This window comes from Ooceraea biroi, chromosome 4 (assembly GCF_003672135.1).
Source record: "Ooceraea biroi isolate clonal line C1 chromosome 4, Obir_v5.4, whole genome shotgun sequence".
Lineage (NCBI taxonomy): Eukaryota > Metazoa > Arthropoda > Insecta > Hymenoptera > Formicidae > Ooceraea > Ooceraea biroi.
Window position 1 is genome coordinate 15398461 of NC_039509.1, and position 12541 is coordinate 15411001.

General features: G+C 44.8%; 1 protein-coding gene across 2 annotated transcripts in view; it reads right to left on the reverse strand.

Moving 5' to 3' along the window:
• LOC105284431 (zinc finger protein 423) overlaps positions 1-12541 on the reverse strand; it is an 89978-nt gene that overhangs the window by 55054 nt on the left and 22383 nt on the right. For both annotated transcript variants that reach the window (XM_026969173.1, XM_026969172.1), the window contains one exon: positions 10920-10991. In XM_026969173.1, coding sequence (XP_026824974.1) covers positions 10920-10991 — 72 coding nt within the window. The remainder of the gene's footprint in view (positions 1-10919; positions 10992-12541) is intronic.

The window sequence follows — 12541 nt, forward strand, 5'->3', positions numbered from 1 at the left end:
ATTCGAAAGTGTATGGAAGTAAACGGTGATCATTTCAAACATTTGTAAAAAGGTATAGCTTTGTAGTTATACATACAATAAATAGAATTTCTTTTCCTAAACGTGATTTTTGTGGTTCAAAGTCATTTGAAGGTCAACATATTCTGTATGGTTGAATTTGTTTTTTTACAAGCTACATCATTTCGTTAAGGAAAATATACCATCTCATTAAAAAAAATTTTCATGACCTTGGTATCTTGTGAAAGGTCACATTAAAAAAAATAATTTTCTTACCAGAGTACTAGTCTCTTTGAATCGAACAATTTTCGTCCTTTGACTTTTTTCATATCATCAAAGGAAGCAGAGATATTCTAAGTGCTACAGTTAGAGGAAACACCCTGTATATCCTACTATAAAATTAATATACGATAAGCTATCTTGTGCTGTCATAAGTACATATGCGTTTATTTCGATTCATCGCCATGTAGACACGATTACTTAATGACTTAATAACTTCATTTAAATTGACTTATTTCCATCTAATTTAATGTCTGATTTAATTTAATGATGAATAATCCGAACAGACATTGTTTCATGTGCTGATCTTGCTTGATGTAATATCACAGATTCCCCCCACTCTGATCCGAGTTAGTTCGAAAGTTAGATAAGTACAAGGATACTGACGCGATTTTGTGCGATGGCTAATGCTCGAGAGATATCGCGGAACCGGTTACCCGTCTTACAAAGCGGCGGAATCTTCCGTTTGAATTTGTTATGCTGAACGATGGAGGCGATTCGCATTGAGCACACTTTATTGCGTTATCTGGTCGGTGGCCGAGGCATGTTCGCGTTTTACAAGAACGATAGAGCGAATCTTGCCCTAATTCGCTTGAGTCACCGCGGAAACCTGATTCAACCTTCTAGATACGGACTGTCATTTATAGCTTGCAGGATATAGACATCTCGGATTGACGCAAGAGAAATTTGTATAACGAGTTCAACTCCACCTATACGGTGCCGCTTTTAAGTGATGATAGCGCAAAATGAAAAATTGGCAGTTGCTCTCTCGCCAGCCAGTTTCGCGCTATCGCGCAGATCGCACGCCTTTACGGACACGTCGGAGATGTAACGAGCGTCGGCGAGCGGACGTCGTCGTCGTCGTCGTCGTCGAAGCCGAGGCCGAAGCGCAAGCGGAAAGCATAATAATCCGGCGCCCGGGTTGGGGTAATGATGATTACCGAGTACTCAACTTCGCCCGGATTAATTTAACGGTACTGTGCGTTGTCCTGCCACGCATGGTGGCCCGGCATGCGAGCCTGGAACGCCGCCATTCATTAGACCGTTCTGGGTCGCTTTTCAATCCGGGCCACGACGAGCGGAGGCTTCCTGCTCGCTTGCCTTTGGCGCGTGCATCATGCAATCGCCATCATCATGAAGATGATCGCGCGAATTACGCGGAGTCTAAGAGGACACTTAGGATCAGCCTGCCCCTCTGCACCACGAAAATCTTCAAGTGTTTGCAAAAGCTCGTATGATAAAAGCTATTTTTGTTTATTAATGAGCTTTTAGTAAACAATGAGATGATATATTATTAGGAGTGTGATTTCGTTTTGAGGGTTTTGCAACAGATGGCTGTAGTGTCAGTTTGTTCCAATAGCTGTTCCCGATAACTGTTGTTTCTTACAGTCTTGACATTATCCATGACATTTAGTAGCATTATAGCAATAGATGCAATAACAGTCGTGTTTATATCATCGTAAAAATGCAACTTCCGAAACAGCATTTTCGACATGCGTTGCTTTTGTTTTTTAAGCAAAAGAAAACTGCGGCTGAGGGTTATAGAATTCTTGTGGAAACTTATGGTGATTCTGCCCCATCAATTAAGACGTGTGAATACTGGTTTAGACGCCTTAAAAGTGGTGATACTGATGTGAAGGACAAAGAACGCTCGGGACAACGAAGAAAGCTTGAAAATGCAGATTTGCAAGCATTATTGCACGAAAATCCAACACGATCCACTTCAGAACTTGCCAGAGCATTAAATGTTGATCGTACAACAGTTACGAAACATTTACATGAAATGGGAAAAATTCAGAAAGAAGGGAAATGGATTCGACATGAATTATCGGAAAGTGCCATTGCGAACCGGTTGAACATTTGCATTTCGTTGATCGCCAGGCAAAAAAAGAAGAGTCTTTTGTCTCGGATTGTTACTGGGGATGAAAAGTGGATCTATTTTGATAATCCGAAATGCAGAAAATCATGGGTGGATCCAGGCGAACCATCAACATCCACTCCGAGACGCAATATTCACGGTTGAAAAGTAATGCTCTGTATTTGGTGGGATAGTGTACTATGAGCTGTTAAATCCGCACGAGACTGTCACGGCTGATCGTTATCGACACCAATTGTACAAGTTGAAGCAAGCATTGGACCAAAAACGACCACCAATTGCGAGTAAACGACGGAAAGTGATTCTTCTTCGTGACAACGCTCGACCTGACGTTGCGTTGTCAGTGAAAGAAACACTATTAGAGCTTGAATGGCAAGTCTTACCGCACCCCGCGTATTCTCCGGACATTGCTCCATGCGATTATTATTTGTTCCGGTCGATGCACACGCTTTAGAGGATACACACTTTCATAATTTCGAAGAAGTGCGAGCATTCGTCGACGAATGGATCAACTGAAAAGAAGAGTGATTTTATCGTGGTGGAATCCATCTCTTGCCAGAAAGATGGGAAAAAGTTATAGAAAACGAAGGAAAATATTTGGATTAAGGTATTCATTCATTATCATATTTAAATACATGGGTTTTTGAGCAAAAAAACCCTCAAAACTAAATCACACCCCTAATATAATATTTTAATTAAAGTATTGGCTATTAATAACGTTTTGCCATCTTTTGGGCAATAGTTTGATTCCGCGCCGATATGATTCATCATTGGAGACAGCCCGTTCATTTATGACTTTACACACTTTAGCAAGCATCTAATATTATAATATCCTGTTAAAAATTTCATCACTTTTCTTTCAACTTGAAGTCGCTCGGCTTTCGCATTCGGGTTTATTAGTGTTGTCACCAGATGGAAAAGCATCAAAGATTGACCCAATCTTGAATAAGTTTTACCATCATCATGAGAAAAGTGATAAGACTGGTCTATCCGATTACATCGCGTATTACTCATTCGGAATTAAGACGGAGAAACATGCTGCCATCCCGGATCTTCGATTTCCAGCATTCTTTCGGCGAGGAACGATAAGCGTTGTCGAAGCCAGGCGATAACGCGGAATCGCCGAGCGGTAAAGTACGCTCGCTGAGCTGCCCGGCTCAAACTTTTCCACCGTCGTAAGAATTCCAGCGCCTTCGGGCGGCCTGGCGAAAGTTTTCGCCTAAATTCCCACGGGTGCCGTGTGTGCGACAGAGAGAGGGTGATCGAAGGAAGGGGACGAGGGGAGGATCACCACCCCGTTCTGCAACCATCCTGTCATCCCCGTTTCTCTATAAGGAACCACCGACACATCCCCGATAACACGGACGCCGGCACACGGGGGATGTCTTCTCCATCTCTGCGGGATTCGAATGAGGAATATCGATACATCGGAGTCGAATAATGGAATTTAGATTAAATAGGGTGCCAGAGAAAAATGTATGAACGGGAGAAGGGCGGAAAGCAGTAATATAATATAATTGAAGATTTCAAAACGAGATTGTAAAATTTCTTTCAAGAAAAGTAAAGAGATAAAATAAAAAATTAATTCTAATTTACGTTTATCTCCAATTAACTCTTAACTGCATATACGCACATATGTACGCGCGTGCACGTGGTATCCTCAAATTAGATCGCGGGAAACTACGTATGCTTTCGCAATGCAACGATACATTTCGAGCGAGGGTGGTGATCCCGGGCAATTTGCGTTTGCCTGTTCGCATTATACCACTAATCTTTTTTTATCGCGCACCCTCGGCGAAGATACGTGTGTGTGGTAGCGGGTGGTTCCCCTCGAAAATTAATAATTCCCAAAAGCTAATCCCGCGGTGGCGAACGAAATTTCAGAGCAAGATTCCAGCGGCTCCTCCGCCTCGCGCTTCGCGACCTTCTGAGATCGGCGCGGATCGGTGTGTGCGTGGACATGGTCGCACACACACACGGGAACCTGGCCGTCGATGTGCGGCGCAAATGTGCGTGCTCTCGCGGCATTCACGTGAGAAAACTCCCTGGAGAAATAACCGAGTTGTATGTAATGCACGCCGAGGCATTGTAAGGGGGTGTAAAGGCGGCCCCCTGCCATGATTCTGGCGGGAAAAAGAAGGAAAGCGAGACGGAAAGGAAGAAGAGAAGAAGAAGAAGAAGAAGAAGAAGAAGAAGAAGCAGATAGAAGAAGAAGGTGAAGGAGGAGGACGCTGGTCTGCCACCTTGCAGGTGTGAAATGCCCATCGTCTCCTTCCGCATCCCCCTGATCCCAACTAACGCCCTTTCCTTGGTCTCGCCTTTACCACGACGTGTATTTATTATTTTATTAGCGCCGGGGGCGGAAGCTATGAAAACCTGAGGGCCTGAACGCAAAAGGAAGAGGGCGTGGAGCCAAGTATACAAGTGTTAATTTTATAACGAGAGCTGTTCTCAGTATGCGTAATAATTTTTTCTTCTTGAACCGTGAATACAAATCAAAGAATTTTTAATAAGGAAAAGTGGACAGTTTATCGATCATTGTGTTTCTGACGATCTTTTTAATCTTATTTATTTTTTTTATTAATACAATGAACCAACGAATAAAGATCTAAGAAATATAGTTCTCTTAAGCATATCAAAGAATCGTTTTTAGTTATTCTGAGAATATAAAAACAGTGTGTCATTATTAATCGTTTTTCTATAAGAGTGTAATATTTTTTATTCCTGCAGAAAAAATAAAAAAATTTTTTTATAATAAAATTCAACTTTTTGTTGAAAACGAATGGTTCGTCGGGCAAGTAACGCTGCAGCGGTGATGTTTTATACTGCGAAGAGAATCGATTCTACCGTCAGCCGATAAAGTCCACAGTAAATGGAATTCAGAATTTCGTGATGATAAGCACGTTACAAGCATGTATCTATTGTATAAATAATGAAACAAAGATTAATATGACAAGGTATGAAAAAGAGATATTTAAATATATCACGAAATGCAAGACAAAACTATAAAGTTAAACATAGAAAAAAAGTAGAGAAAATAATAAAATTTTTTGTTATATTTTATCATCTGAGATTATATTACTTTGTTATTAAATTTTACTTTTTAGTTATATTCTGTATATAAACTTCTTTTCTAAACTATCTCGTAAATCTAAGTACACGTAACACATTTAAATTCTAAATATCCAATTTTAAGAAAAGTAATTTTTTCCTGCCCCAGAAAATGCCTGCGAGAATCGCAAACATGCAGAGGCAACGTGGCAAACAGATAAAAAATTTCTTCCTGATGAGGTAAACCGGAAATCAATTAACCGATGTAAAAGGATTACAAGAGATTCGATTCGGTTGAAAATAATCGCGGAGGTTCAAATCAAAAGGTCGAACGGTACGGGCACGTTTTATCGGGGTCGACGACCCGGGGGTCGCATTTTAGATTCGCCCGATCGTCGGCGCGGCTGCAACTTCCGAAGTTTATTAAATAATAAGCGAGTTAAGCCGACGCGGCGTTGCCCGCAGAGGCGGACATTTAAAGTGCCCGTCCGTGTCCATGTCCGTCCACGCTAATTACCACCGTCGACCACCGGGCATCGCGTGTCGGACGGCCAGCGGGGGATCTCGTCCGGAGACGAAATTAACCCGCGATCATCGCCGCGTGTGATGCTGCCACGATCGATGTACGTTTGTTCGCGCCCCCGCGCGACTGACACAATTTCCGTGCGACGACGCTGTCAATTAGCAGACACTTATAGCGCGAATCCGCCGTGACGCTGGCTGATTCATTGATTTCGCGTCAACGATCATTCTTATATGTCACGACCTATCTTAGGAATCACATTAAGACACATAGAATTCCAAGCATACGAGCGACTTTCGCGGAAGATCGCTCGTTAAATTGAAGGCGCATGGCAGGTTCCAATTTTACTGTTCGAACGATCAACGATAGGTGGAATTTACTGCAACGTCTTTGATCATGATCCAGGATGCAATTGTGGGATGCACTTAACGGCGAGGCTTCAAAAACGTGCGAAACGCGGTGGTCGCGATTAAACTTCGACGCGAGGGAGAGTTGTTTTAGTCTTTTTAACAAGCAACATCGTCCATGTTGTTCAGTAAATCCGGCCACAGCTATTACGTACGGTATAATAACTGATGTAATTTCGTGCGGATTTTATAATTACGACTGCTAATTATACGAGAATGTCGAAACGGCGCGTCTCAGTCGAGCGCGGTGATGTCTCATCGCTTATTCCGGCTTCTTGAGGACGCCGGGCTGAAGATAGGCTGTGCTCCTGCCGAATAATGGATGGCGGACTCCGGAGGGCTTCCTTCGGGTCCAAAGACGGACGCGGGTTAAATTTTCAGCGTGTCAACTGGGGTTGTTACGAAGACCGAGGTTGGTGTTAGCGATTCAGCGGAAGACATCCGAGCGGTCGCAATCTGTCGATCGATGCGAAATGCGAGGGAGTATTATGACGTCCACTCGCATTATCCGGAAACCACCGCGCGGAGATCCCACATGATTGGAAAAGGTTCTCCATTGATTAATTACGGATTAATTACGACCGACTAATTACTGTTCGAAGTGGGCAGTGCCATTAATCGATTCCGCGTCTCGTGTAATTCATTTACATTCGTCAATTATTAATTATTTATCTCATTTCGAACTTTCCATAATTAATCGGCATTACCAAACGAGCGAAATCGTATTTATCCGCTCCGGATGTGAAAATAATACCCGGCTCGATTCGAGCAGTGCGTTGATTATACGCATTATGAAGGCATCACGAGATCGACACGCGTACATTCACCCGCTCCTCGGCTGATAAAACATCCGTCAATAATTGTTCCTTTCTTTTTGTCTCGAGAAATCATCGATGTTTATTTGCCCATTCGAATAGCGAAAGCTCGCCATTCAAATCTCGTTCACGGTCGCGAAATCCCCGGGAAATTCTTTTCATTAGAATAATCTGATATCAGCCGATAGAAAAAAAAGCGGAAACGGATTCCTGAGATCATCCGAGCTGCTCGATTCCGCTCGACGAGGCTCGCACGCGCGATCGCCCGAACTTGATCCGTTTTCGAGCGGCCGTTTCTCCTGCTGGAGATAAACATCTGAAATGAATTCGGGGCGGCACGCGGGGGGACGGGGGTGGCCCTGCGGCCATCGGCAGGGCGGTAGATGGCTAAATTAAGAGCGCGCGGAGGAAAAGAGGAGGAGATAGGGGCGCGGGTGAAGCCCCGAACCGGGCGAAACGAGTCGAACGCCCGTAATGCGAGGCGCTTAAAGTTGCAATGGGTCTCCCGGGTATAGAGGGTGTGGGTGGAAGGTCACGGGGGTGGGTGAGAGATGGAGCGGGATGAGCAACAGCGGGATCGAGTGACTGACTGACTGGAACCGGAAAAGAGATGCGACCCGCCTAAGAGATTGGGATCTCCGCGAATCCGAGAATGCCCGGCGGGACGAGAGCCTGAACTTGTCCACGACGCCCTTTTACCGACGTCAGGTGACTCCCTTTCTCTCTCTCTTTCCTGTCGGTCGCTTCTATGTCGTGATAAGGAGCCCTCGCAAGTACGCGAAGGGTTGAAATGACTTCGTTTCAATTCAAGGCGATCCCACGCGCGTACAGAGCTTTGACTTTGACAGAAGATTATCTTTGCGGAGCGGCCTTGCTGTCTCCCCCATCGAACTTTCGATCCCTCGCGGATTGCTATACCGAGGCAAGGGTGCTTATGAGAAACATGACTCTGTCATTATATTAAATATCAATACATATATTACAAATGGAACGAAAGTTTTTGTTTGATAATTTAATTACTTCATTTGATGTCTTTTTCAGCAATGATTTTTAACTAAACAAGGACTTAGAAATATAAAAAAATTGACGTCCCAGTTTTAATTGACTTCGAAGATCTCACACGTAATTGTGTGTGCGATTTTCAAAACCTTGTATATTTGTATGAATTAATTATTTCTTTTCTTATTATATAATTTCTTGCCGTGTAAAATTATTTTCTTTCATAAATATTCTTCATTCTTTGAGGCATATTCGGTCAGCTACATCGCAAGCAGCAACTCTCAATGAATCTTGGCGAACCGTGCTGGTCCCAGGTAAATTACTATTTTCATTTCAGATGTTGCCGGCGAGCAAGAGAGAAGACAAGAAAGACAGAGAGGGAGAGAAGACAGAAGGAAGAAGCTAGAGAGCTAACTTGAAGGGTTAATTAAGTGTTTGCTCGTCCGACAAGCTCGGTTGGCGCGTCTCTAAGTACAAACTACTACTGCCACGCGTACGAACGGCGGCGTCTGGTAACCGCCATTAAATCTAGTCCTTTCATACTGCATACAGTAGTGCGCGTTGCTACACATTCCCTTTGTGTGTCGCGCGAACTTATCCCGATTTAAACCCTCCCTCCTGCAGGATAAAGCGCCGTGAAGGGAAAAAGGCAGCGCGCGCGACCGTGGCAATTTGCGGGAATTACTCTGCGTACGTAGCGCTTACGTCTAATTTGCCATTAGTCTTGGGTGGCTCGTGAATTAGTCTATTATTTATCGCTCTTGCGATAAAGGCGAAGAAAAGCAGAAGCTATCCGGAGCTTCGGAGGAACAGATACGGTGTCATCAAATTATAATGGGAACTGGTTGTTGCGTCAAGTTGACAAGACGTTAAATCGTATTTGTCTAGCTATTCACGCTTTTGATCTCCCGAATTTGCAACTTCTCAAACAGCATTTGCCCGTAATCGCAAAGATTTCGAGCACGCCGTGTACTCGGAACCGTCGGCCAATACATTTGCAGCCGGTAAGCTTCATCAGGCGATGTCTTCCGACGAGGGTCGCGATGCCTCGATCAGCTGCGACGAGGAAGCGAGCGATCGCTCGAATACCGCGGCAAGATGAACGCCGGTGCGTCAATGGATCTTGAAACACACACATATAGAGCCGTACACCGCACACAGAGAAGGACAGAGGAAGAGAGAGAGAGAGAGAGAGAGAGAGATACGAAATGGCCAAGCCCTTTGGTGGACGTATCGCAGGACGGAAGCTGGCACTAAAGGGACACATTTACGTCTTCCCAGGAGTGCGTTAGCTAGCTGGCTAGCCGTCGGCCAAGCTGGTCGACCGACCGACCCAACCCCCCGGTCGACCATCCCCTTTCGCCAGTTCCGACGTTGACCAGGGCCGGTCAACTTCGCCAGTTCGTCTCGAACTCAAGCTCGATCTCCAGCTCTCTGTCCTTCTCTCTCTCTTTCTCTGTTAGCCCGCGCTAATCGAATCACTGCGTACATATAAACGTATGTCGAATTCGCGGAAACTCCGTTGGCCATTATGAAAGCAGTAATCCCCCAATTATTGCGTAGTCATCGGGGAGCTCGGCGGCTGGGTGAGCCGGACGTTGAGGAGTCTCGCAAATTTCCGGCGAAATGATGGTCGGCATACCTGCGAAATTTTCTCGTAGGTAGATCGTGCGATCCTCGATAATCTCGATAAGCTCACTTAAAAAGATTCATCCATTGTCGATAAATATTGGAATACAGGAAAATGTAAGATAATAAACTCTGTACGCAACGAAAAGAATTTTATATATAACAATTATTCATCTTCTCGTACGATCAAAAAACATTAAACTGGTAGTTATTATCAAAATAAAATTTTATACATAAACATTTGAATATCGTTCAAGGGGAGCTTATATTTCATAATACTTTGCAACATTAGTAGATGATACTATGATAATTATTTCGTATAAATCTTTGATTGACATGTTCAGCAAGAAAAGCTTTCATTGCGTATAATCGATCGTGCTATGTCTGTTAAACGCAGATTTATCTACTGAGGGTTAATTTACCCACGTTATGGTATCTAGGAGAGATTAGTCAACTTAAGTCGGCTCAATCCCTTGGCCCTTGGCTAAAGCTTTGGCTGTTACAAGATAATCGAGTTACAGGAAGCATATGTCGAATGCATGGGATCCATTGTATCCACGACTCGCGCACCGAGAAGGCAGCTGAGAGCACTATCTGCTCGCCGCTAAGCTGCTAGCGAGTAAACACGATTTCTCGTATAGAGTTTCGCATTGGTACACACACGGTGTCGGAAATGCCTAGCCACGTAAAATCGCATCAATCTTGGCTGTATACGGACCATGCGCATCACGCCCACATATTTGTGCATTACAATTGTTAATTATTCCAGGCAACGCGAGGTAGATGACACGTCGCTGTTAATTCTACTTGAAACAATCGCGATCGGAATTGGCAACATAGAAAACACTTTGGTTCCGAAGCTTCGACACTTTTGACAATTTCGAGGCAGCCCTTCAAACATAAAAAGCACGGTCTCCCTCCTGAGGTAAATTCTAGTCCGTATTTATCCCTTCGCTGTCGAAGCGAAAATTTTCACTGTTCAAAGTCTCCTTCGAATACTGTAGCTCAAAGTTCCTCAGGAGTTCTCCTTAAATCCTTTCGTCCCAACCCCACCGTTAGAGGATCTGATCCTCGAATTTCCTTTACCAGTTAAAATGAGCAACCTCAAATACAAAGGGTAGCAACCCTTTTTATCTGTTAAGATCCTTGGATGACTAAAACTCGCTTTGTAGTCCAGGAGGTTCCAAATGTGACTAATTATCGTGGGATGAAAAGGAATAATTGAAATTACAAGTTTGCGATGTTTTAAGTGCCAAGTTAAATGAATTCGGCTCCGCGATGCGAAAATACGACGCAGGTATTTATGCATCCTAGGAAATACGATGAGAAAAAGAAAGACTCACCGCTGTCGAGGCTGTTCTGATTCTCTAGATCAGGACCTTGGACGGAAGTAAGTCTGCCATCCTGCAGGTAATCTGAAAAGAAGATACGTCACTATTATAGTACAACATTAATCCGAAATTACAATATATTCAAATCACTTATCTTCTACCTCATCTTCGATTTAGAATTAAATTTATGGCGATTTATAAAACACCATAGATTCCGTTTTCGAAAACCATGTTGTTGCTAGTTTACTTCCGATCTAGATTCCCAGGAGAGAAATTCACGCGCTTAAAGGTTAAAACTCGGATTTGATAAGGACGTTTCGTGCGAGAGCGGGGGAGGGAGGGTTAAATCATTCTCGCCGTATCACTCGTTCCTGGTCCAGCGGCCGGCGCCAAGATCCGCACGGCCGTAACCCGCTCTAGCCGGGCTCGGGGCCCTTAATAGGGATTCCGCATTGAAATTTCATGGGATTTCGGGCGATCGAGCGGAACGAGCCCGGAGATACGCGCCTATGCCTGCGCCGCAGATGATGCCGCTCGCGCGGACGCGAATAATACGGGAAAGGGTGGAAAAGAGCGGCGGCGGCGATCCCGCGGGAGCCATACCCCGGTGATATTGGCTCCCACAGCCCATTCCTGCGCATAGGAGACCGAACCGCCTTGGACCAACACGCGCGCACACGCCCACGCAAACACACGTACGTGTACGCGGCCGGAAGACCGGCCAAAATTCAAATTTCCCACCGGGATACGCGCGACTTTAAGCACAACTTGCGGGAAACAACCGCGCGCGCCGGCACCCGCTCGCATCGATAATCGAACTTTACGGCGTCCGCGTTGATACGACCAAAAAATTACGCGATACGTCTCCGATTGGGGATAGTATCGCGGTGAGGCGAAATGCACGGAAACAGTCGACGCTGTTTACGTCCGTGCGCTTTTATTAGCGCGCCGATGATAAAATATTCGCGCGTAATTCACGCAACGCGGAATTACCCTTTTGTCACAGTGCTGTACCGTGTACCGGATTTGTGGTCTGTGGATCGGACAAGTCGATCGCGGGCTACCAGAAATCGATTCAGGACAACTCACGCGATGTTGAACTGTGATACAATATATTTTATATTTTTATATCGCCATTATTAAAAACTTTCAGTACGTTTCGTCGGAGGCTTCGTTCCCAAAACTTCCACCGTGGCCCTTTGATCGTACAAATAAAAATGAAGGGCACACCCGCGTATTCCTCCTTATCAGCAAGGTGACAGAATCGCAGTGTCGCACGTCACGCCAGCAACAATTAAATCTCCTGAAAACATTCGCGACACTTGCGCGCCTTTAGTTAATATTTCTTTGCATTGCTGGCGTAACGCGTCGCGCGAATAATTCACTGATAAGATAATACCGAAGAACCGCGGCGGAATAAAACGTTAAGACCGCGATGGCACGAAAAGCCGGCACTCAAGCTGCTGCTGGAATTATCATCGCTCGTAAGTCACGGTGCGAACATTGCAGCTGCAACTGCGGCGCAGCGGCGCGCAGTTCGCGGCCGCGCTTTGGGGACGAGATAACTCGTATAAATAACCCGGAAGTCCGCGGTGCACAATAGTCCCTTTTTTTTACGAGTATGACTTTTGGGA